The 22,039-nt window shown below is 34.8% G+C and overlaps 1 protein-coding gene across 2 annotated transcripts in view; it reads left to right on the forward strand.

The window, feature by feature from the left end:
• The window catches only part of LOC106457075 (prothoracicostatic peptide-like), a 59,984-nt gene that overhangs the window by 15,635 nt on the left and 22,310 nt on the right, over nucleotides 1-22,039 (forward strand). Inside the window, exons 2-3 of one of the 2 annotated variants that reach the window (XM_022382895.1) lie at nucleotides 20,443-20,948; nucleotides 21,158-21,585. In XM_022382895.1, the coding sequence (XP_022238603.1) occupies nucleotides 20,450-20,948; nucleotides 21,158-21,168 (510 nt within the window). In that variant the 5' untranslated portion in view covers nucleotides 20,443-20,449 and the 3' untranslated portion in view covers nucleotides 21,169-21,585. Of the gene's footprint in view, nucleotides 1-20,442; nucleotides 20,949-21,157; nucleotides 21,586-22,039 lie in introns of those variants that run through there. The other variant, XM_013916459.2, reaches the window with a different exon arrangement.

Genomic DNA, 22,039 nt, shown 5'->3' on the forward strand with positions numbered 1-22,039 from the left:
CCCTGACCAGTCTTTAAATTGAATTATTGCTATCCTCATCATCTCAGTCTTATATAGCTGTGTAGTACTCATATCATGATGTTAACATGGCTGGTGAAGTTGAGTTGTCTGCCAAAAATCAACCACAAGTACTTTAGTATTTCGTTCAGAGAGATAGCAGTGCTCGCAAAGGATGATGATGGTTTGCCTTCATCAGCAATTCCGTTGTTGAGTGTACAGAATATAGCTGTGGCTTTGACAAATTGATTACCATTCCTATACAATTACACCATTTGATTATCTAGCTAAGAAATAGTTGCATTTTGCTATCAATTTCAGATTTGCTAAAGCATCTGCTGTACACCAAGCGAGTTAAATCTATATAGTATAACATGGACAGAACTGGCGAGATTGGGCATCCTTAAGCAGACCAGTGTTGATGGTGTTTCAGCCAGATTGGCAGCTTCCATGCTTCACAATGCATATTCTGGTTGTTAGTGAAACTACCACCAATTTTACATATGTTATACTGATGCCTATTCTGAAACTTTTATGAGAAAGCATTAGAAGCTTGACTCTACTGATTATCGCGTTGAAAGAGTAATCTGGATAAATGCTGCTGAATTCATATATGATACATGTGAAGGGTTTAAAGTTGGTCAGAACACCTTAACAATACCTTTAGATCTTGAAGATTGATACACATGAAGGGTTTAAAGTTGGTAAGGACACCTTGACAGTAGCTTTAGATATTGAAGATGCTTTCACTCAATGATTATAGTAGCAATTGTTGAATTTAATAGGAATTTTGTCAATGGTGTTTTGTAGGACAATGATTCGGTGGCCTTTAAGAGGAGAGTGATCATTCATGGGCTTAGGTAAGTATTTGGTAAAGTAATCATTCCAAAATTTAGGGATACAACCTATTGCTCAGTTACATTGATATTCTGAGATTAACGTGAACAGGTTGACTTCTGTAAGCCTCTTGAAGATGAAGATTCTTACACAATCCTGATCTAAAAGCTCTGTGAACTTCTTCAGAATTAAATATGGTTTCCATGTACACATGTAGTAGTTGTAAGTGTAACTTGAGCATTTCTTGTATATCACCATAATTATATTGAATAATGTATCTGTGCACGTAGGTCTTGCCATCTGTACATGTATATGAAGTGTGGTACCGTCATAAAAAATCACTGATATCGCCAGTTTTTTTGGTTCCTGTGGTTTCTTTAAAGAAAGTGATTATTGTATCGTTATATTTGGAAATGAATTTGTTTATACCACGAATAAATTCGGAATACTAGTTCTGAAAACAGTATTTTTTCCGGCGATCATACTAAACTTCCTTTGTTTCTTAGCAAAGACCTTATAATGATGTTTCTATGAAGTCAAGCTTCGTCGAAGAACATCCATGCAAAGGTTCTCTACCTTCCGATTTTGCAGCTTTCCATAAATTGACTAATGTTTTAGATTCACGACTTCCAAAAGCATGCTTAAGCACACAAAGGCACAACAGAATAGGCACTGTTTGTTCGTTTGTAGTTAAGCACAAAGCTACACAATGAGTTTTCTGTGCTCTGCCAACCACGGATATAGAAACCCGTTTTTTAGTGTTGTAAGTCCACAAATATACCGTTGTGCGACTAGGGAACAGGAATAGGCAAACAGGATTAACATGATTCCAGTTTCTTCAGCCATCTTTCCCAGTAAACTAGCTGTAGATTTCAAGATGTGGTCGAAAATTTGGGAGGTTTATAATCGTGTTTAAAGTTCCAGGAGTTATGCCCAATTTCATCGCAATGTTTTTCTTTTAGGTTGAATGAGGGCGTTGTTTGGGGCGTGATATAGATTGGTTTCTTTACAATTTTGCGCAAAGCTGCTCAAAGGCTATCTGCGCTAGCTGTCCCTAATTTAGCAGCGATAGACTAGATGAAAGGCAGCTTGTCAACACCACCCACCGCCAATTCTTGGGATACTCTTTTACCAACGAATAGTTGATTGACCATCACATGATAATGCACCCACAGCTGAAAGAGCAAGCATAATCGGTGCGACGGGGATTCGAACTCGCGACCCTCAAATTGCGAGTCGAGCGCCCTACCACCAGGCCAAGTATGAGTTAAAAGTCCTTTTTTGTCCTACATGATCTTCAATGTGGATTTTAGCTTCCAAGGAGAGCACGAAAGTTTTTTTTGTTTTTTCTTAATTTCGCGCAAAGCTACACGAGGGCTATTTGCGCTAGCCGTCCCTAATTTAGCAGTGTGATACTAGAGGGGAGGCAGCTAGTCATCACCACTCACCGCCAACTCTTGGGGTAGTCTTTTACCAACGAATAGTGGGATTGACTGTAAAATTATAACGCCCCCACGGCTGAAAGGGCGAGCATGTTTGGTGGGACGAGGATTCGAACCCGCGACCCTCAGATTGCGAGTGGAGAGCCCTAACCACCTGGCCATGCCGGGCCAACACGAAAGATTCCCTTCTTTGAAGTGTTGTGTCCTTTGACTCTCTATTTTATTAACAGTTTTACTGTAAGATTATTTCTCTTTGAAAATACCGACAATACATTCTTTTAGCCACCGATCAAGTTTTGGAGACTTCTTACCAGCCAGCAGTAAAAGCAGTTTTTATGTGCGGTATACATAGTTACAGTTCTCGGGCCATTCTGATATTTGCAGAGAAATGTTAGCTACGCAACGTTCGTTTTAAAAGTCTGTAAATGGCTACTGTTCAATTTCTACCGATTGTTTATAGTGGTATTTTGAAAAGTTAGTAATGTATTTAAGATTTGATATGTTCTGTGTCTAAAGATATGATCTATAAACAGTAATGAACTATAATGCCTTTCTCTCCAGTTTGACGTGTTATATATTTTCAGTCTACGGGCCTATGTAATTTATATACAATAGGCTATCTGTGCTCTGCCCACCACGGGTATAGAAACCCGGTTTCTAGCGTCGTAATTCCGCAGACATACCGATGTGCCACTGGGGGGGGGGGATTTGCTGTGTAAATATTTTTATTGTTTACCAGCCACAAAACTAGTAGTAAACATTTATTTTCCCAAATCAATACACAGCTGAGTGCATGAAAGGAAAAATTTCGTGTTATGAGGACATTTTTAGAAAAGCTCAAAACTCCCAGTGGCTGTATGTGTTGCACTTATACACAGAAAGAAGTCGACAAACACAGGAACAGTATTTTTCCTCTTATAGTGTTGCACTTATACACAGAAAAAAGTCGACAAACACAGGAACAGTATTTTTCCTCTTATTCTGCTTTCTTCAATAAAAATCACGATTCAAACACACAAACACATTCTGCAGCGTATCTGTAACAAGCCAGACGCTAGGTAGTTCCGCTTCGCGAGGCGCAGTTCGACTTAACTACTATTAGTCGCTTGGTATCAATTTTAAACAGTTTTTCAGCATCGACAGTAACTAGAACCGGAAAATGTGAAATCTGAGCTCTCACTGGACACATTGCCTTTTTTTTTTTATTACTGAATGAAGTTTAGTGATATTTTTCCAATCGAATAATCTGGAAAAAGGAGAATTTGTACATGAATCAACTACGCCAAGTAGATAATGTGGAATTTTCATACACTAATACTTGGTCTTTTGTAAAGCTTAGGAAATACCTTCATTCAAACTTCAGCAGGAAGAAAACTGGCAAAGTAAAATCAGGCATTCACAGAAGTATTCGTTTTTTTAAGCTATAAAACTAGACAATATTATTTAATGTCACAAAGAATGCATTTCTTATCTTACGGTTCAAGTGTCGTTACACCCGACGCAATATTAGGATTAAAAATATAACTAACATTTCTTTTTTGGTTTTATAGGAAAATAAAAAAAACAAGTCTTGAAAGAAAAAACAACAACAATGTACTTATATAAGTAAGTGTCTTATTTTAAGTTATTCAATTTAGATGCAAAGTTTTAGCGAAATGTATCGTTATTTCCGACTCCAATCGATAGAATAAAAACTAAAACTGGATGAAAAATAGTTTTAACTAAGTTAGCATAACTTACAGATTATACAGATAAATACACGAGTTACTTTTCCCCGGCCCGGCATGGCCAGGTGGTTAGAGCGCTCGACTCGCAATCTCCGTCCCACCAAATATGCTCGCCCTTTCAGCCGTGGGGGCGTTATAATTTTAAAGTCAATCCCACTATTCGTTGGTAAAAGAGTAACCCAAGGGTTGGCGGTGGGTGGTGATGACTAGCTGCCTCCCCTCTAGTCTTACACTGCTAAATTGGGGACGGCTAGCGCAGGTAGCCCTCGTGTAGCTTTGTGCGAAATTAAACAAAAAACAAACGTCTGTTTTTATTATTTTTGAGCTTTTCTTGAGTCTTTGATTATTTTGGTTGCTCAATATCGAAAATACATGAACGTTTAAAGCTATGTATTTCATGCAATATTAAGTTGTAAGGATCATGAGAGTAAATAACTATTTTTATGTATTTTGGAAATAATTACATACTCCATTTTTCCTTTAACATTCAGTATATGAGTGAGAAAGACATGTTTGGTGGGTTAATTTTCAAACAGAACTTTCATGTATTCTTTTTTTTTTACTTCTTAATAGAGATTTGAGCTCCTGGCGACATATGGAATCTGAATTATCGACCAATAGTGTCTAGTCCATGAGGAACTGAAACCCATACTCCCATCCAGACTTTCCCACAAAACACGATAGGGGCTCCACATGTTGCGCCATATAATATCTGGTTCCTTAGCTCTATGAAGCCGTTTTGTCCGTGGTCTTCGCGTGTTCTCTCAATAAAGATAGCCGAGGAAAACTTGCTGTTGTAAGATGGCTAATTGCGGTACCTAGCTTAACTATTTTTTTTTCCCAAGAGGAACACAGTTCAGCCAATCCTCTACCCTCTGCATCTTTGTGGTCGAACACTATTTAGCAGTGAGTTGTTTTGGCATTACGGTGTAACAATTCGAGCCTTTATCGAAATACATTTTTGGGCTCTAACCTGAATACCGGTTTTAAAGTTAGTTCCACTAATATTAGTGGCTGTAATGTTTAAAGTAATTTGGCGTATTATGATTATTAATGCCATACTTGCAAATATTACTTTGCATTGCTAGCGTAATATGCGGAATTAGGACTAACCTAACTCTGTTAAACTTCAAACCTAGTAAATTTTATAAGGATTACGGCCGAAGGGTATACAACTTATTACGTATTACAATTTATCCCGGACAAGCCCCAATTTATTACGTAACGTATTATAATTTGGAATAGCCTGAGACTGAGTTAAAAGATAGTTTAGATTTGGAAATTAGATAAATATCAGATATATTCAATTTATAATACTTGCCAACAAGATTGATACACACAGTTTTTTAAAATACAAATATATCTTGATATAAATTGTTTGTTTTTGTGAAGTAAAGCACAAAGCTACACAATGGGCTATCTGTACTCTGCCCACCACGGGTTTCGAAACCCAGTTTCTAGCGTTGTAAGTCCACAGACAGACCACTGTACCACTGGTGGGCATTTTAATATACAAACAATAATACAATTTACAATAACGGTTATTACAAATAATGATCTATGTTCAAAAGTTTTACAAACTTACAAACAATATTTAGTCCTCTACCTGGTCTGGAACTTCCTTGATATCTTATTGAGGGTTCACGATGAACGAATGAATTCTGAGTAGATGTAGATACAATTCACTTAACAGAGAGCCAGCTAGCTCTGTGTTCTTCGGTCTTTGCCGGCCACACACTATATTATCCACTGATGAAGCTATATAATGTTTTCGTAAAAATACTAATGCTGAAGTTAAATGGTTTGTAATATTCGAAATCTATAAACGTTTCTGGTCAAATATCTGAAGTTCAGGATTAATAAGCGTTATAACAATAACAGTTATAGCTTCCGAAGTTTATAGCACACCAACTATAGTAAATCAATAATGCATACTGTGTTTTGGCGCGTCGCGTTAGGTATATTTATAGATGTGAGGAGAGTTTCTCGAAATTTCAGCTTACGCAACAATATAAACGATACACCAGTGATTATGTACACACACATATATTGTTGATTCTTAAAGTCGAGAATTTTCTACCATTATAGTGATTTGGAAGGAATTTCGCAATACAGATTTAACAGTATAAGCTATGTACATTTCTACATATAAATTTAACTTAAACAAACATCGATATTAAAATAGATATAGGATAGTAAATCCGTCACAAACTGATGATCCAATACATTATACTCATTATACGTTCTTGTATATAAATATATTTGTGACTTTAAGTACCTTTTTTACAGATCTTGTATCATTCATTTATAAGTTACATTTTTGTTCTGACCTGTAGAATTCGCAGTCATGAGATGTTGTTCAAGCGCATGTATTAACCAATCAGAAAAAAAATGTGTTTGAAAATCGAGTTAACATTTAAGAACGACAAATTGACATGGATTAACTATTGTGAAGTCAACATTTCAAAGGTAACGAGTATTTAACAAAAATGTATACACATGAACACACACACATGCATATATAAAATATCAATGAAGTTAGAAACTTTGAAACGTAACAGACTACCATGAAGTTAGAAACATAAGTGGCTACCATAAACAAGAGGTATGATCCATTCTTTTCTACAGTGAGGTAAAAATATGCCCTAAAGTTTGGTTTGAATTTCGTGCAAAGCTACACGAGGGCTATCTGCGCTAGCCGTCCCTAATTTAGCAGTGTAAGACTAAAGAGAAGGCAGCTAGTCATCACCACCCACCGCTAACTCTTGAGTTACTGTTTTACCAACGAATAGTGGGATTGAATGTCACATTATAACGCCCCCATGGCTGAAAGAGCGAGCATATTTGGTGTGACTGGGATTCGACCCGCGAACCCGCAGAGTGCGAGTCGAGCGCTCTAATAAGCTGGCCATGCCGGGCCTTTCCCTAAGGAAAACCTTTCTTTGAAAGTGTTGACTTGCTTTATTCGAATATACACGATAGTAGAGCATGTTGGTTTATTTCATATTGATTAAATTTACGAACAATAAAACATTTAATAAATAATTTATATACTTTATGTGTATAAGTTTTTATTTTTAGCTGAACGAGATTGATATTTTTTCATATCACGCCAATGAAAGATTACAACAACGCCCTCTCTCTACCACTGTTTCTACTTATAAAGGAACCAGTCTTTCAAATGTGTGACCCATTGCCACAAGGGTTAGACGTTTAAGATAATACTCTTAATATTCTCTAACGACGCCTCCAAAGACAAATTGAATAGTTAAGTACAAGGATAACAAAAGCTTGACATACAATGATATATTACGTTTCGATTCTCTCCACACGTAAGCAGTCCAAACGCTTTTACGCTAATACTTTTTTAGCGATTTTGCGATTAGTTAAATCATGCAAGTAAGAATATAGTTTAACAGACAGCAATTATTATCAAGGTGTTAAACTTTCCATTTGTAAATGCTGTTAAAATGCAGGATACAACAATAACGATACTAAAAGTCAAAGAAGCTTGCTTTTAAATAACTTATATTACAACTTAAAAGGATAATGCTTCCTACTGTGTGATAATTTACAGCTGTTTCTAAACTTTAATATCACATAAACGTTTGTGAGTTCTATGATCGTCATGCAGACAGGACCTAGGAGAAACAAAACTGAAACCTTACTCCCCTAAGTGTTTCTTATATAAAAGATATAAAAATTTTATTCCCTCTTATATATGTAAAGACTTACGTTTCAAATCTCAAACTACTTTAAGGATTGGAGTTATATATATCTCTAAAATAACAGAAAAACATTTCACGAAAGTACGTAACGTGGCAGTTAGGTTTCATAAGTGTGGCATTAATATTGGAATTCCACTGAAATTTTAAAATACATTCTTAAATGTTCACATTAAAATTGTGAAAAGAAAAATATGTTGTTTGGGAACAATTGTAAGCTATATCAAATTATACATATATATCTAACCGAAATCTGTTGTATGTTTGTCTGTTCGCTAACTCCTTGCACATTATTTGACACAATCTCCACCAAATTTGGCATGGTGACTTCTACGATCCTCAGAAGTAACATGGAAAAGTCAAAATTCTGTCTGACCATCTGTCACGCCAATTACTTTGGGGATATAATAGTTAGATTAGATTTGGGGGTAGATTGATAGAGATCGTGTGGAGTAATAAAATAGAATCGTGTATACGCACGCCCCACGCTTGGTGTTGATGACGCATAATAATAATGATAATTGGCTGAAATTCCTCATTAGGTTTGATTGGTTGTCATGAGACACATTAACGCAACATCACAATATTTTGGATAGATTTCGAGGTTTTCTTCTTGGACTGTCTTCCTAGTCTTAGCTTTGTTAACCTGCTAAGCTGAAGAAGCACCCTTTAACTTGGGCATTTTCAAAATTTAAATGTTCTGCGACTAAACCATGCCGGTTATTATGGAGTTGTAGCCGAAGGTTCCGATTGGATATATATACACATACATAAAAACGAAATTGTATGTTTGTCTGTCCGCTAACTCCTCTCACATTATTTGACCAGTCTTCATGAAATTTGCTATGGTGGCTCCTACGGTCCCCAGAAGTAATATGAATGGGTCAAAATTCGCATTGGGGTTGGAGTCTCATTTAATTTCGGAAAATCTATCAAATCAGCATAACTTGACACAGCGATACAGGATGACATGAGGAGGTCTTGAGAGGGGTTGAATCACAATCTAATCTATATGATTATACGTCTATATGTGTGTGTGTGTGTGTGCGTGTATCTGTTCCTTATACGTTTCCACACTTCTGGATCAATCAGTACCAAACTTGACAAAGTAATACAGGATGACATGAGGAAGGACATGAGAGGGTGGACCCTCATCTAATTTCTGAAAAACTACCAAATCAGCACAACTTAACACAGTGATACAAGTTGACATGAGGAAGGTAATATGGGGGTGGACCCCAATATAAGTTATATATATAAAAGCGAGATTGTCTGTCTGCTAACTCTTTACACACTATTTGATCAATTTCCACCAAACTTGGCATGGTGAATCCTACGGTTTCCAGAAGAAACGTAAAGAGGTCAAAATTCCTACTAGGTTTCCCACAAAAAAGGGGGTTTCATGAGCTTTGAAGATTTCTTTTGCAGTAGAATTTCCCACCATTTAGAGAAAAGGAACGGACGGTGTTACAATATTATAGGCAAATACAGAAATAAATTACATGTTACAAGTTGTTTGGCAAAATCAAATGTGGTTATTTTGACAGAACCATTTTTCTTGGTTAATTTTGCTAATGATCAAATATGCCCCTCTTTTTCAATGTGAGGTTGAATGTGCAGCTCACTTTACTGTGGTGTTTTCAGGTTCATGTTTAAAATATAATCATGATCATAGAGTACATCCATAGCGCATCCACCCATAAAGTGGAGGTGTATAATGTACTAAAAAAAGACTCTTCGTATAACACTACAATTCAGTGCTAAATATGCCTTGTTTGTTTGTTTGAAGTTAAGCACAAAGCTACACAATGGGCTATCTGTGCTCTGCCCACCACGGGTATACGGGTATCGAAACCCGGTTTCTAGCGTTGTAAGTCCCCAGACATACCGCTGTGCCACTGGGGAGCAAATATGCATTGAAAAATAAACAAGACTCAATGCTTTATTGTACAGTGTTTATCAGCAAGTATAACCTCATGTGATCTTAAACTTTAAGGTTTAAATTAAATCTATTATTAGAATAAGCAAATATTGTGTGTTTAAACACAGAAGGAGTAAGACAAACTGCTTGAACGTCATCTACATGTATCAATGCTTTGGGTTTTATAAAGATTGGTAGATGGCATTTTGCCATAGTTTTGGAGTAGTTTGGCATTTGGCAATGTGTGCAGAAGTGGTTGGATGGTGAGTGTTTAGCATGCTTTTTTAAATTTCAGTGATATTCAGTTAATAATCGCGAAGTTTAAAATAATTGAACTATCGAAAATGACTTTGTTTTAGGGATCAAAGAGACTTTAGCCATTCAGAACTTTCATTCGAAATAGAATGCAGTGGACTACTGTTGTGCTATTTCAAAAAGTGTACTTGTAATGAACATAGTATATTTAAAAATTACTCGTTATTTATTTTAAACAACGGTAACTGATGAACTGATGATCCATACTTAATTATGCTGTTCACTTTCCTAGCAGAGAACTGCTATAAAGAACTAATCACTTCCCTTGGTATAAAATACAATGCAAGTTACTCTAAGCTCTCATTTGATTTATTAATCCTTTAAGAGAAAAGTATTATGTATGCCAAGAAAAGCTACATAAAAAATCTCTCAAAAAAAGAAAGTTCAGAGGCTGCAAGAAAAGTGGAAATAATGAGAAATGAACCGCAGGAGGAAAGAGGAGCAAGAGTTGAAATACGTGCACAAGAATCTGTTAAGTTATGAAATGAAATACTTGGAGGAATGGGGAGGCAGTTGTAGCAAGAAGTTTGAGAGAAACTGAATAGAAAGAGAGAGAATGGTTACATTTGGCAGCCCATTATTATGATGCTGATTACAGTCATGAGTCTCAAACACTCTGTGTTATTGGTGGTATTATGACAGTTTGTGAACAGTACATGGCAAAGAAATGGTATGAAATTCCTTCAATGTGTTGCTCTGATGGTAAAGTTTACTTGCCTTCTGTTGAGGTCCCACTAAAATCATTGTTATAAGGAAGTAACAAAGAATCTAAACAGTGTTTAACCAAGAGTAGGAGATGTAACAACTGTTTTCAAATGACTTCCTTTGGGGGCTACAAAAATTTATGAACAAGGCTACATGCCTACATTCAAAGTACAAGGCTAAGTCTACCATAGCATTGATTTATATCTCAATGAATCGCACAAATTTGTACAAATGTATTTCACGGGAAATGCATCAGAAGAGGTTAGACAAAGAGGAAGGAATATTCCAGGAGTTGAAACAAATTTAGTTTTAGTCTTGCAAGAAATTTTACTCTGCACAATCTCTGCATCAAAAGCTCCAAATTAGCTATAGAAAACTTGCGTCAGAATATTTTAAACTTGTTGTTCATGCTAATAATAAATAAAATAAAATAAAAAACTTCAGGAAAATCTGAGTGTCAGCTTAATGCTCCAGTTTATTGATGAAGTGGCAATATTGATGGTTAGAGAGGAGTATGGAAAAAGGGATATTGTACTTGGGCAAAGGGATAACAGATTAAAAAGAGTAGCTGACACTAACAGGGCATAACATTGTTTACAATATCCATTACTATTTTGGAAAGGAGAAGATGGTTATTTTACAGTTTGGTAAAGAAATCCTCACAATAGAGAATTCATGGTAAAAAAAAAGTTACTGCAAAAGATTTCTATACATACAGGCTAATGTTTATGGAAAATGAGTTTAACACTATTTTGAAAGCAAGGGATGCTAGTCCATCGCAGGTTAATCTGCAGCTGATAGCCTGCACATAGCTGGAGAGCCTGGAATAAGTGGGCTTAAATGTACTGCTTAAAGATACAACAACACAACTTGGGTTAACCTCAAGCCCACATCCTACTATGCGTCCAAAGCGTGAAGCCACTAAACCACGTTGCCCTTCTATTCGATTAAACTAGGGCCGCGTTCTGATCACAAGTTCACTTAACACTGGTCAGTAGATCGGCAGTCCTAAATTGGGGATGTCTATGCCTGAACTGTAAGGACATCCTACTTTGCCTAATATTCCCATGCGTCGCGTAAGGTGCCGCTTAGGAGGAAAATAGCAACATTGATTATAATTTATTATTAATTGAATGTTGGCGTATTCTTCAAGCAGCTAATGTTCCCATTTCGAACAAAACCTTATTTCCGTATAACAAGCAATGAAGTATCCATTAATTATATTCAATAAAATAAGCCAGAAAAAGAGTTGAACCCAGAGGAGCTGACTTACTTCACTCATTATTGAAGTGAAATTGAAGCTAAACATTATGAGAGTTAATTATATATAAAATATTCACAATCGCATATTTACATATAGAACTTGAAGATGTTTGCGTACTTTTTCTATAAAAATGCAAATTCAGAATGTTATAAATCGATACCGATATTACCAGTACATCTCCAGAGTAAATACTCCATCAAATTGTGTGTGATAGTTAAAATTCTTGAAAAAATGGGCCGTACATTTAATTGAATAATGTATCACTACAAGAGTAAGAAATAATTGAAATATTAGTTTTTTATAAGATATATATACGTTCCATAAAATATTTCCTCTCCTGTGCAAGTTAAAATAGTTCTAATTACATTTCACAAGAACAAATGTTAATGGAAACAATTTCAGTGTTTGATACTTCTAGGAATGATTATACTATTCCTCGCATTTTTCTTCGGGTGAATATTTAATTACTTTTTTTGATATAGATACTTCTTTCAGATTCCCAGAATTCCCAGATATAGTTTTAAGACGTTTGTAAAACCTTTTAAAACATTTCATTTCAGAAAATGTGTTTATATTGCATTTACTTCCTCACAATCTGTCATTAAAGTACACAAATATGCATTTTTAAAGCTTTTTTCTTCAACAAAGTAGTTTATAAAGTGTCAGTAACAACAGTTTAGTAAGTAAGAAAGATAATTTACCTCAACACAGATACATGGTGAATACACGTGTAAGTTCTTATTGTTCAAATCTAATCTACCAGTTTCTGTATACGCTTACCATGATTGGACTATCAGTACTTATGAAAACGATAAAATGCCTTAAAGAGTAAATTTACTTATGTTCATATTTGTGATACTTAACCAATTCCCCGTTAGTTCGGACGAAATATTCTAAAAGGATTAAAAAAAAATGAATTCTTATAGATACATATTTCTGATCTTCAGATGATTCAGCGGGTGTTATCTGTATTATTCGGACATTCTTCCTTTTGAAACTGACTTGGACTTTATGTGTAATCTTCAGATATTTATCTGTAAAATATCTCTCTGTAAAACTTTGGTTTCTTACCGATCATTTTCAGGTAGTTTTTTTGCAAGCCTTATTTTTGTAATTTATTCACAGTTCCTCGTAAAGCTGGTTCTCTTACTGTGAATCAGCAAATGGTTTTTGAGTCCTGAAAATCTTATTTGTATTATCCACGTACTTTCTAGAGAGTCCTGAATCTCTCAATTTTTATCTTCACATACTTCTCTGCAAGTACTGATTGTCTTACTTTCTATATTCAGATAATTCTCTATGAGTTCTGTTTCTTTCTTGTCATCTTCAGAAAAGTCCAAGTGAATTCTGAGTTTCTTTATGCTATATTTGATACCATTCTCTGTGAGTTTCGAGTGTCTTACTTGTCATCTTGAGACTATCTGTGAGTTTTGAATGTCCTATTCGTGATTTTCAAATAGTTTTCTGTAATTTCTCACATGTCGTCTCCGGAGAATCCTTTGCGAGTTCTGAAAGTCTTACTTATAACTTCCAATACTAGTCCCTCGTGAAGCTTGAACTTTATGAAGTTCGTGAGTGAAGTTGTGTTTTGTTGAAAGAAACACCCCATTCTGCAAACTTCATAGGGGTAATAAATATTTATAAGTTGTTTAAAAGCATTTCATAATTAACTTTGCGTGTGCTTATGTGCAACCTTATGAAAATGTCTATTTTACTTATGTATACATATGCAGCACTATCACTTACTTTTGTGTTTTGTGTGTGTGTGTGTGTGCGTATATATATTATCATCGTACATTTCTTTGCTGGTTTACGCGTCGCGAATTTCCTATTTAAGCCCTGATGTCTATAGGGGTGAAAGGGTAGAGGGCCAGAACTGTGATGATGAATTACAAACATAAGCAGAGAGATAGAATAAGGTTTTATGATCAAGTTAATAGCTGAATGACAAGAACAATTCTGTCTCCGGCCTCCTATCTACCAATTCAATAACTTTACCAACGAAATCCAAAACGTGACATTTCTATCATCACAAAGATTTCCATCGAGATTTTGACAACATATTATCTAAAGATATATATGTCAGCATATAGGACGGCCAGGCTTATATTCACCATCACGGGAAGCATGTTGGGCTTATTAACACGAAGAAAAAGACCATGAAATATCACCAGTAAAGAATGTTATCGAAAAGATAACTTTTCTATAAACATATTGTTGTAAAAGGTATAGTTTGTTCCCTGCCGTTTTTCTATAAACATGTTGTTGTAAAAGGTACAGTTTATTCCCTGCCGTTTTTCTATAAACATATTGTTGTAAAATGGTACAGTTTATTTCCTGCCGTTTTTCTATAAACATATTGTTGTAAAATGGTACAGTTTATTCCCTGCCGTTTTTCTATAAACATATAGTTGTAAAAGGTATAGTTTATTCCCTGCCGTTTTTCTATAAACATATTGTTGTAAAAGGTACAGTTTATTCCCTGCCGTTTTTCTATAAACATATTGTTGTGAAAGGTACAGTTTATTCCCTGCCGTTTTCTATAAACATGCTGTTGTAAAAGGTACAGTTTATTCCCTGCTGTTTTTCTATAAACATATTGTTGTAAAATGGTACAGTTTATTCCCTGCCGTTTTCTATAAACATGCTGTTGTAAAAGGTACAGTTTATTCCCTGCTGTTTTTCTATAAACATATTGTTGTAAAAGGTACAGTTTATTCCCTGCCGTCATTCTTCTTCCTGCCTGCCTGCCCCTGAGAATATTGTTTTTTGTTTAAGCACAGAGCTGAACCGAATGGTATCTGCGATGTGTTCATCGCAAAATCGAGTCCAGAATTTTAACGTTATAAGTTTTCAAGCTTAGCTAACCTATCGGGAGCACTTCCCTTGGAGACAAACTGTCAAAATATATCTTCCCTTATTTGTGGCTTCACTAGAACTAAGATATTAAGACAGTAGAGATCTAGTCACGTCATTCATGCGCATCATTAGATGACAAGACACTTGATTTTCTTAAAAAAAAAGAGAGAAAACTGTTTAGAATCGCTGAGAGCAAAATTTACTATTTGGCATTATGAAAATGTGTGAAAATAAACGTATTTATATAGTTTGAATGACATGATAAATATCCTTAAAGCAGTGTCATGGACGTATCATATAAAACAACCAGACAGATCGCAAAACTGTAAAAATGGTATCTATGAATAATTTAAACAGAGACTGGGAACGGTGACACAACGTTAGAACGACTTTAAGAGTTTAAAAAGATAAAATCATTCAGTAGTTGACAGGAAATAAAAAAATTGTGAGTTTTTATCAGAGAAAATTAAAAAATTTCGTGCTTCAAGTAAAGATAATAAAAAATCGATGTCATTTAGTTTTGAATTTTGAGTCGAGATCGTTGAGCTATATTCGATTATCTATACACAGTTTCAAATTGCAAATTTCTCTGTGAATATATATAATAATGATTATTTTGCTATGACCATGAATAGGTTTGGCTACTCTCATCTACTGATCGAAAAGGGGAGTGGGTTTCTATTATCACCCGTATAGCGCACCCACAACCCCAAAGTGAGAAACGCGTTTTTTCATCAGTGGATTCAGAGCCTGGTAGAGTTAGTCACTAGGTTTTAGAGTCTGTTAAAGCTAGTCACTAGGTTTTAGAGTCTGTTAAAGCTAATCACCAAGTTTCGGAGCCTGTTACAGCTAGTCACCAGGTCACGAACGGCCCATCACGAATGGGAGAAGGAAGATTGATTTAAATATATCTGTGTCACGAGGGCCGTGCTGGTCTAATGGTTACGGTATCGAACTGTGAATCGAAAGATCCTAGGTTTAAGTATGCGATATGCTGCTGAACACGTACACAATTTCAGTCATGGGTGCATAATAAAAGTGACAGTGAGTTTTGCTATTGAGTTAAGGGTAGCCGTGTTTCTGACTGTTGCCCTCTTTCTTGTCAGGTGTTATAAATTAGGGACAGCTATGTCTTAATTTTGGGGTCTTTGTTCTGGCCATTCAGACCAAGTGTCATTAAAGGCACTTCTCAGGTTGAAAATGTCAGATGTCATACTTCTACCGCGAAATTATTTCCATTCACTGGGTTTTCCGAATTTTTTTCAGAACATAACAGTTTCAATAATGTTTTCCCATACCTCTCTATCTCTGAATTTAAGGGAGATAAACAGATGGATAGATAGAATGGATATTCTTTGGTCTCGAATATTCACTCAAAGCTATACAAGAGTCATCTGCGCTACTTGTTCCTAATTTTTAACTGGTAGACTAAAGAGAAGGCTGATAGTCGATAACACCATCCGCTAACTCTTGGGATGCTCTTGCCTAACTGAATAGTGGGGTTTGACCGTCACCATTATAACGCATCCAAAGTACTATGCGCGTTTTTGTTCTGGATCGCATGCACGGGTAAATATACAATTCATTCTAGAAAAACAAAGCGTATTTAATCAACTTTGAAAACGAAAATTGACTCAGTACTTGCCTGACTCTCAGCAGTATTAGACGTATAAATAGGGTATGTCTCTGTGTACAGACAGATACTTAGTAAGTTGTGAAGCATGTATGTAAAACAGAGAATTGAATTGAAGTGTCTAAAAGATTGACCAAAATCTTTTGAAACGAAGACCCAACTTTTCAAGACCTTATCAGCTTTCTTCATTAGGTATTACATAGCTAAATAAGCTAGGCCACATCATGAATTACACCCAAGGTGACGTCAACAGCTAAACTCATTAAAATACGGAGGGTGAAAATTGATTCCTTCATCACGGTGTAGGATATCATTTTTCAACAATAATCCATATTTCTAGAAATAACCATTTTTAAAGGTTAATTTTGATCTCTTTAGAAAGAATTGAAGGAGTCTGCTAAGTAAAATCATGGAGTTCATTATAAGCATGTTCTGCCAAACCTGAATAAGCAGTAAGGTCTAACTGTAATTCTATTTTTTTGTTCATCTTATCGAGCGTTTGAAGTTTTGGATAATTGACCTATAAGCACATTGTCATAATTAACACATGAAGTATAATAAACACTATTCCTTAGGAAGTTTATCCTTAGCATTTCGCACATTGAATATATTTCTTAAGTGCTGTAGGGTCTATGTGCTACTTGGAAATATACTTTGCGTAAAATACAACAAAGTGGTTCGAAAACGCCTTTCACATCAGGGAAGACAGTCTTAGGAATATTAATGTTAACGCCTTTCACACCAGGGAAGACAGTCTTAAGAATATTAATGTTAATGCCTTTCACACCAGGGGAGACAGTCTTAGGAATATTAATGTTAACGCCTTTCACACCAGGGAAGACAGTCTTAGGAATATTAATGTTAACGCCTTTCTCATCAGGGAAGACAGTCTTAGGAATATTAATGTTATTTTGACAAGTACGATTAGAATCATTTTATTTGTTTCTATGTGACTTTTGTATCTAAGTTTGCGTACAAATGGAGAAGTATATATATATGTATATATATATATATACATTCCGTGATGGTAAGTTTCCAAAATGTTGGGTTTCGTATTAACTTTTTTTAGTTGTTGTGGTCTTTTAGTTATTTTATGATTTAATCCAACTACTTTTGAATTTCAATTAGAGAATCGGATACATGCTTGAATCTTGACCTCTGGGTATAAGTTTTGCAATCTTTTGTGTTGATCTCTATGCAAATCTGTTTTTGTTTCACATGTGAACATTTTTGCAGCTTAAATATTTCTTTTAACTGAATATATTTTAGCAATGAGCTTGTCATTCAAGTACTCAGCAAAACGTTGTGTAAAATACTCGCAAGGTCACAGATGAGCTATCAGTTATGTTTTTTTTTTTTAATTTGTAAGACATTTGAACCATTATCTTTATGTAAAGGGTTTCATTGTCTAAACAAATATTGATGTATAAAAAGTGTAGTATCCGAGGGTACATTTAGGAGATTTCAAGGATATGATTATGTTCAGATGTCTCTTTTCATAATGTTACGTTGAATAAAATTTATATATGATCTTATCTAAAAACGAGTATTAAAAAACTAGCTTGGCAATATGCAATCGATTACAGTCAGTAGTTTTGACATTTAAGAGTCTTCTCTTATCTGAAACCACTTTATTGGCTAAATTTTAAGCTTTAATTCTGAATGCTTAAAATATTACACTTGCATGTCTGTTCAATTGGTTTAAAAGTCGAGTGTTTGAATTAGTTTGTATGTGTGCTTCTGATTTTAAATTATCGTATACGTAATTTTGTTTTCAGCGATTTTTACTCTATTAACGAACTCTCGAAATTAAATTTCAACAACGCCTACAGTGAAGCAAAATTCCTTTCTTATATTTTTCCCACCGAAGAACTCAATTTGTCCTTGTAAAAGGTGTCCATTTGACGTGAAAGATCCCGCCAAAATTCGATTAAGGTCTGGGAAGTATTGTGCATTCTGATAGACACAAAATCTACTCGGACTACTTGATAATGCCCTTTCCAGATTTTGTAGACGAGCTAATAGCTTCACGTAAACGTAACTTCAGTCTTGTGAAGAAGTGGTTCTTAAAGCAAAGAGCATACTTATGTAAAGGTAACTTTACTGCATGCTTATTAAGATGTAAAACTTTACTTTCTTAAAAGTAGATTCGTTGTGCTCGTTCTATATTCGTAACGTATAAGAAATCACTGTGTATACTATTACTAACCAACATCTTCACAGACCTCGACAGAAGAGGTTAGTTAAACACTGAAATAAACAGTCGACAGTGTCATTTAACAAAATTCATCTAATAAAATTCTTATTAACGCTTCCAGGGGTAAGCTTGCAGGCTTATAATGCTAAAAATTAAGTTTCGATTCCTCCGGTGCGCAAAGAAGAGAAAATCTATTGAATAGATTTAAGTTCAGCAACAAAAACAAATTAACTTTGAAATTAAGAAGCTAGTGGCAAAAACTGCTAAATCTACCTCTTAACTATAAATGTAAAATATAAATTTAAAACAAGAACGGGAAGGAGTCTTTTATATCAATTACTGAGCAATTTTCTATACTTCTTAGATGAACGATTCATATTTGAATATTAAAAATATAAACTTGCATTTTTCAAACTGAGATTTGGACGACGTATTGTAAACGGTCACGTGTATAAAGTATTCTATTTTACCGTAATTTTAACTTAACTGAATTGTAAGCTGACTTGCTTTACACGCTGTACACCTTGAAACTAATCAACTTTCTCTTTCTGTTCTTCTGAATATTAATTAATACAGGTTTCTTTCACCTCCGAAGTGATGAAATGTCGAGTTTTCTTTTTTTCTTTAAAAAACTAAATTGTTAAAGTAATAAATACGATCTTCACCATTGTTAGGCTAAAAGCTAGAATAAGTGTTAAAGTTTTAGACCCTTTAACTTAATAAAATTTCTAAATGTTTCATGGACTACTCTCGTCCCTTTCAAACATAATAGTAGTATATTATAAAATATCAAGTGACATTCGAATGAGAACTGTCAAGTGCGTTCTTGCGTTAAATAAAATGATCAGTTAGATTGTAGTAATGTTACAATTTTCAGAAAGTGTGTTTTTCTTATAGCAAAACCAGATCGGGCTATCTGCTGTGTCCTTCGAGGAGAATCGACCCAATGATTTTATCGTTGTAAGTCCGAAGACTTACCACTGTCCCACCGGGGGACTTTTTCAGAAAGATTTGATAAATATAAACAATATTTTCTTAATTTGCCTAATGTAGATAGATTGTTGAATAAATTCCATTCGAGAAAATTACATATCTAATCAGCTGTGAAAAAACAACAACATTGATACAATAAATAGGACTGGCTCATTGTAACACAGGAATCGAACATATACTTGACCCTTGACCTCTGGTGTGATTCTTGTACTCTTTTGAGTTCGTTTCCACGCAGTTTTGTTTGTTTTTACGTATGAACATTTATGTAGCTTAAACGCTTCTTTTATTGCAAGTGCTGGATCAAATTTATTGTAAAATACTTGCAAGTTCTTAGATTAGCAATCAGTTGATCAGTTGTGTACGTTTCATAGTCGTTTTAAATTTGTAAAACATTTGAAAATTGCTTTCTTGTAAAGGTATTTTGTTTCATTATGTAAACAAATATTCACATGTAAAAAATGTAAAGTCTCAATGATACTTTCAAGGGATTTCAAGTCGATAATTTTGTTTAGATGTCTGTTTTCATTATTTGTCAGATTTGGTGATAGTACTTTATATTGAATACATTTTGTACATCGTGGCATGATCAGATAAAACGTGATGATATTTATGTAAATTGTTATGTATCTTTTTTTTCTAAGAGGAACAGTGCTCTTTCAAAAGATATTTAGTTTCAAAAGAATATTAAGTGTATTTTTAAAGACATCCTCCATCTTCTTTAGTAACCAATCATCCACAAAATTCGGTATTGTAACAGCATTACAACTTCACTTTGACTTTAATTAAAAATTTATTGTTAAATCTACGTTCAAATTTCTTTTCTCTAGGGACAGAATGCAGTATCCCACGATTGGAGTTGCTTATCTTTTATTTGTACTTTACGTCGTTATACAAGTCAAATCTAAGTCGACTGATACGGATCCGGCATTAGAAGCAGCACTTGCAAACGTAGAAAATGAAGCTGATGAAAAGAGAGGTTGGAATAATCTTTCTGGGATGTGGGGCAAACGAGGCTGGAACAACTTATCCGGAATGTGGGGAAAGCGAGGCTGGAACAACTTATCCGGAATGTGGGGAAAACGAGGGTCTAGCTGGAACGATTTGTCTGGAATGTGGGGCAAACGAGGCTCTAACTGGAACGACATGTCCGGAATGTGGGGCAAACGGGGTTGGAACAACTTGTCTGGAATGTGGGGAAAGCGAGGATGGAACAACTTATCCGGAATGTGGGGAAAGAGGAGCAACAACTGGAACAACTTGAAAGGAGTCTGGGGCAAACGAGCTGACTCTCCTCTTGATGAAGAAAGAACAGCGTGGGGCTTTGTAGAAACTGGTAAATGAACCTTAGATAGGTTTTAAAACTTAATAATTCTTAAATGTAAATGTTTTAGTCCATTTATAGCATCGCAAACCTTCATGTGCTCTAATATAAATCCAGTTTATTTAAAATATCATTAAAAATTGCCAAATACTTTTATGTCCTTAATGAATTGAATTTATACACTTCATTTCTAATACACCCCGTATTTCTTCCCTTTTCAGGCACACTTTGAAAAGGACGATTTGATTCTCTAGCGCACGCTTTTGTCAATAGTTATAAAATATTTGTGGTAGCATATCCAAAAATACCTTCCTAATAAATATTTCAAAGTTAGCAAATATATTTTGTACCTTTAAAGATGATTTGCGATTTTCCACCTAAACCTTCTTTAGTCAATATTTCCTCACTTACTCGGTCGCGTGATGAAGTGGATCTTAAACTTATCAAACTAACCAACTCAAAAAAACCTATTTTAAGTTGTTGGATAGGAGATTTTAGACTATTTAGTAATTGTTTTCTTTTGTTTAGATAAGGAAGAAATAAAAGAGTAAGATATGTAAGTCTGTACGTCTGCAAATGGTCAAATTGCGTTTACGAATGAAAACTTTCATTATATTGACCTAACCTAATAAATTACATTTTTCTGATATATTGCCAATAAAAGAATATATTCCATTTGAAAGATTCATAGAAGAGTTGTGTGTGTGTAACTAGATTGAAAGAGACTAATAGTTTAGAAACTTGTCACATCATTTCGTTGATATATTTTTAATTTAATGGAATGTTGGAGGAATATCGGAAGTGTAATCCTCGAACATCCATATATTTACCTCTGAAGAAAAGTCCACCTGTCGAAAGCACTAGCTTTGTAATACGATTTATCATAACTTTTTGATCGCTCATGAGCACAAAAAATGCAAATTATCTTCGATGTGAATTGATGATGAACAAATATTCTTTAAATTCGATGACGAGGAACTCACTTTGAGACTAATAATGGTTGGAGATGGCTTGAATGGGTAATGAAAAAAAACTTTGATATAAGTTTAACATAACAGCAAATGTACAACGTTTCGACAAGTTTTTGTCATCATCAGGTATAA

The sequence above is a fragment of the Limulus polyphemus genome, unplaced genomic scaffold (genome assembly GCF_000517525.1).
Source record: "Limulus polyphemus unplaced genomic scaffold, Limulus_polyphemus-2.1.2 Scaffold289, whole genome shotgun sequence".
In the NCBI taxonomy this organism is placed as follows: Eukaryota; Metazoa; Arthropoda; class Merostomata; order Xiphosura; family Limulidae; genus Limulus; species Limulus polyphemus.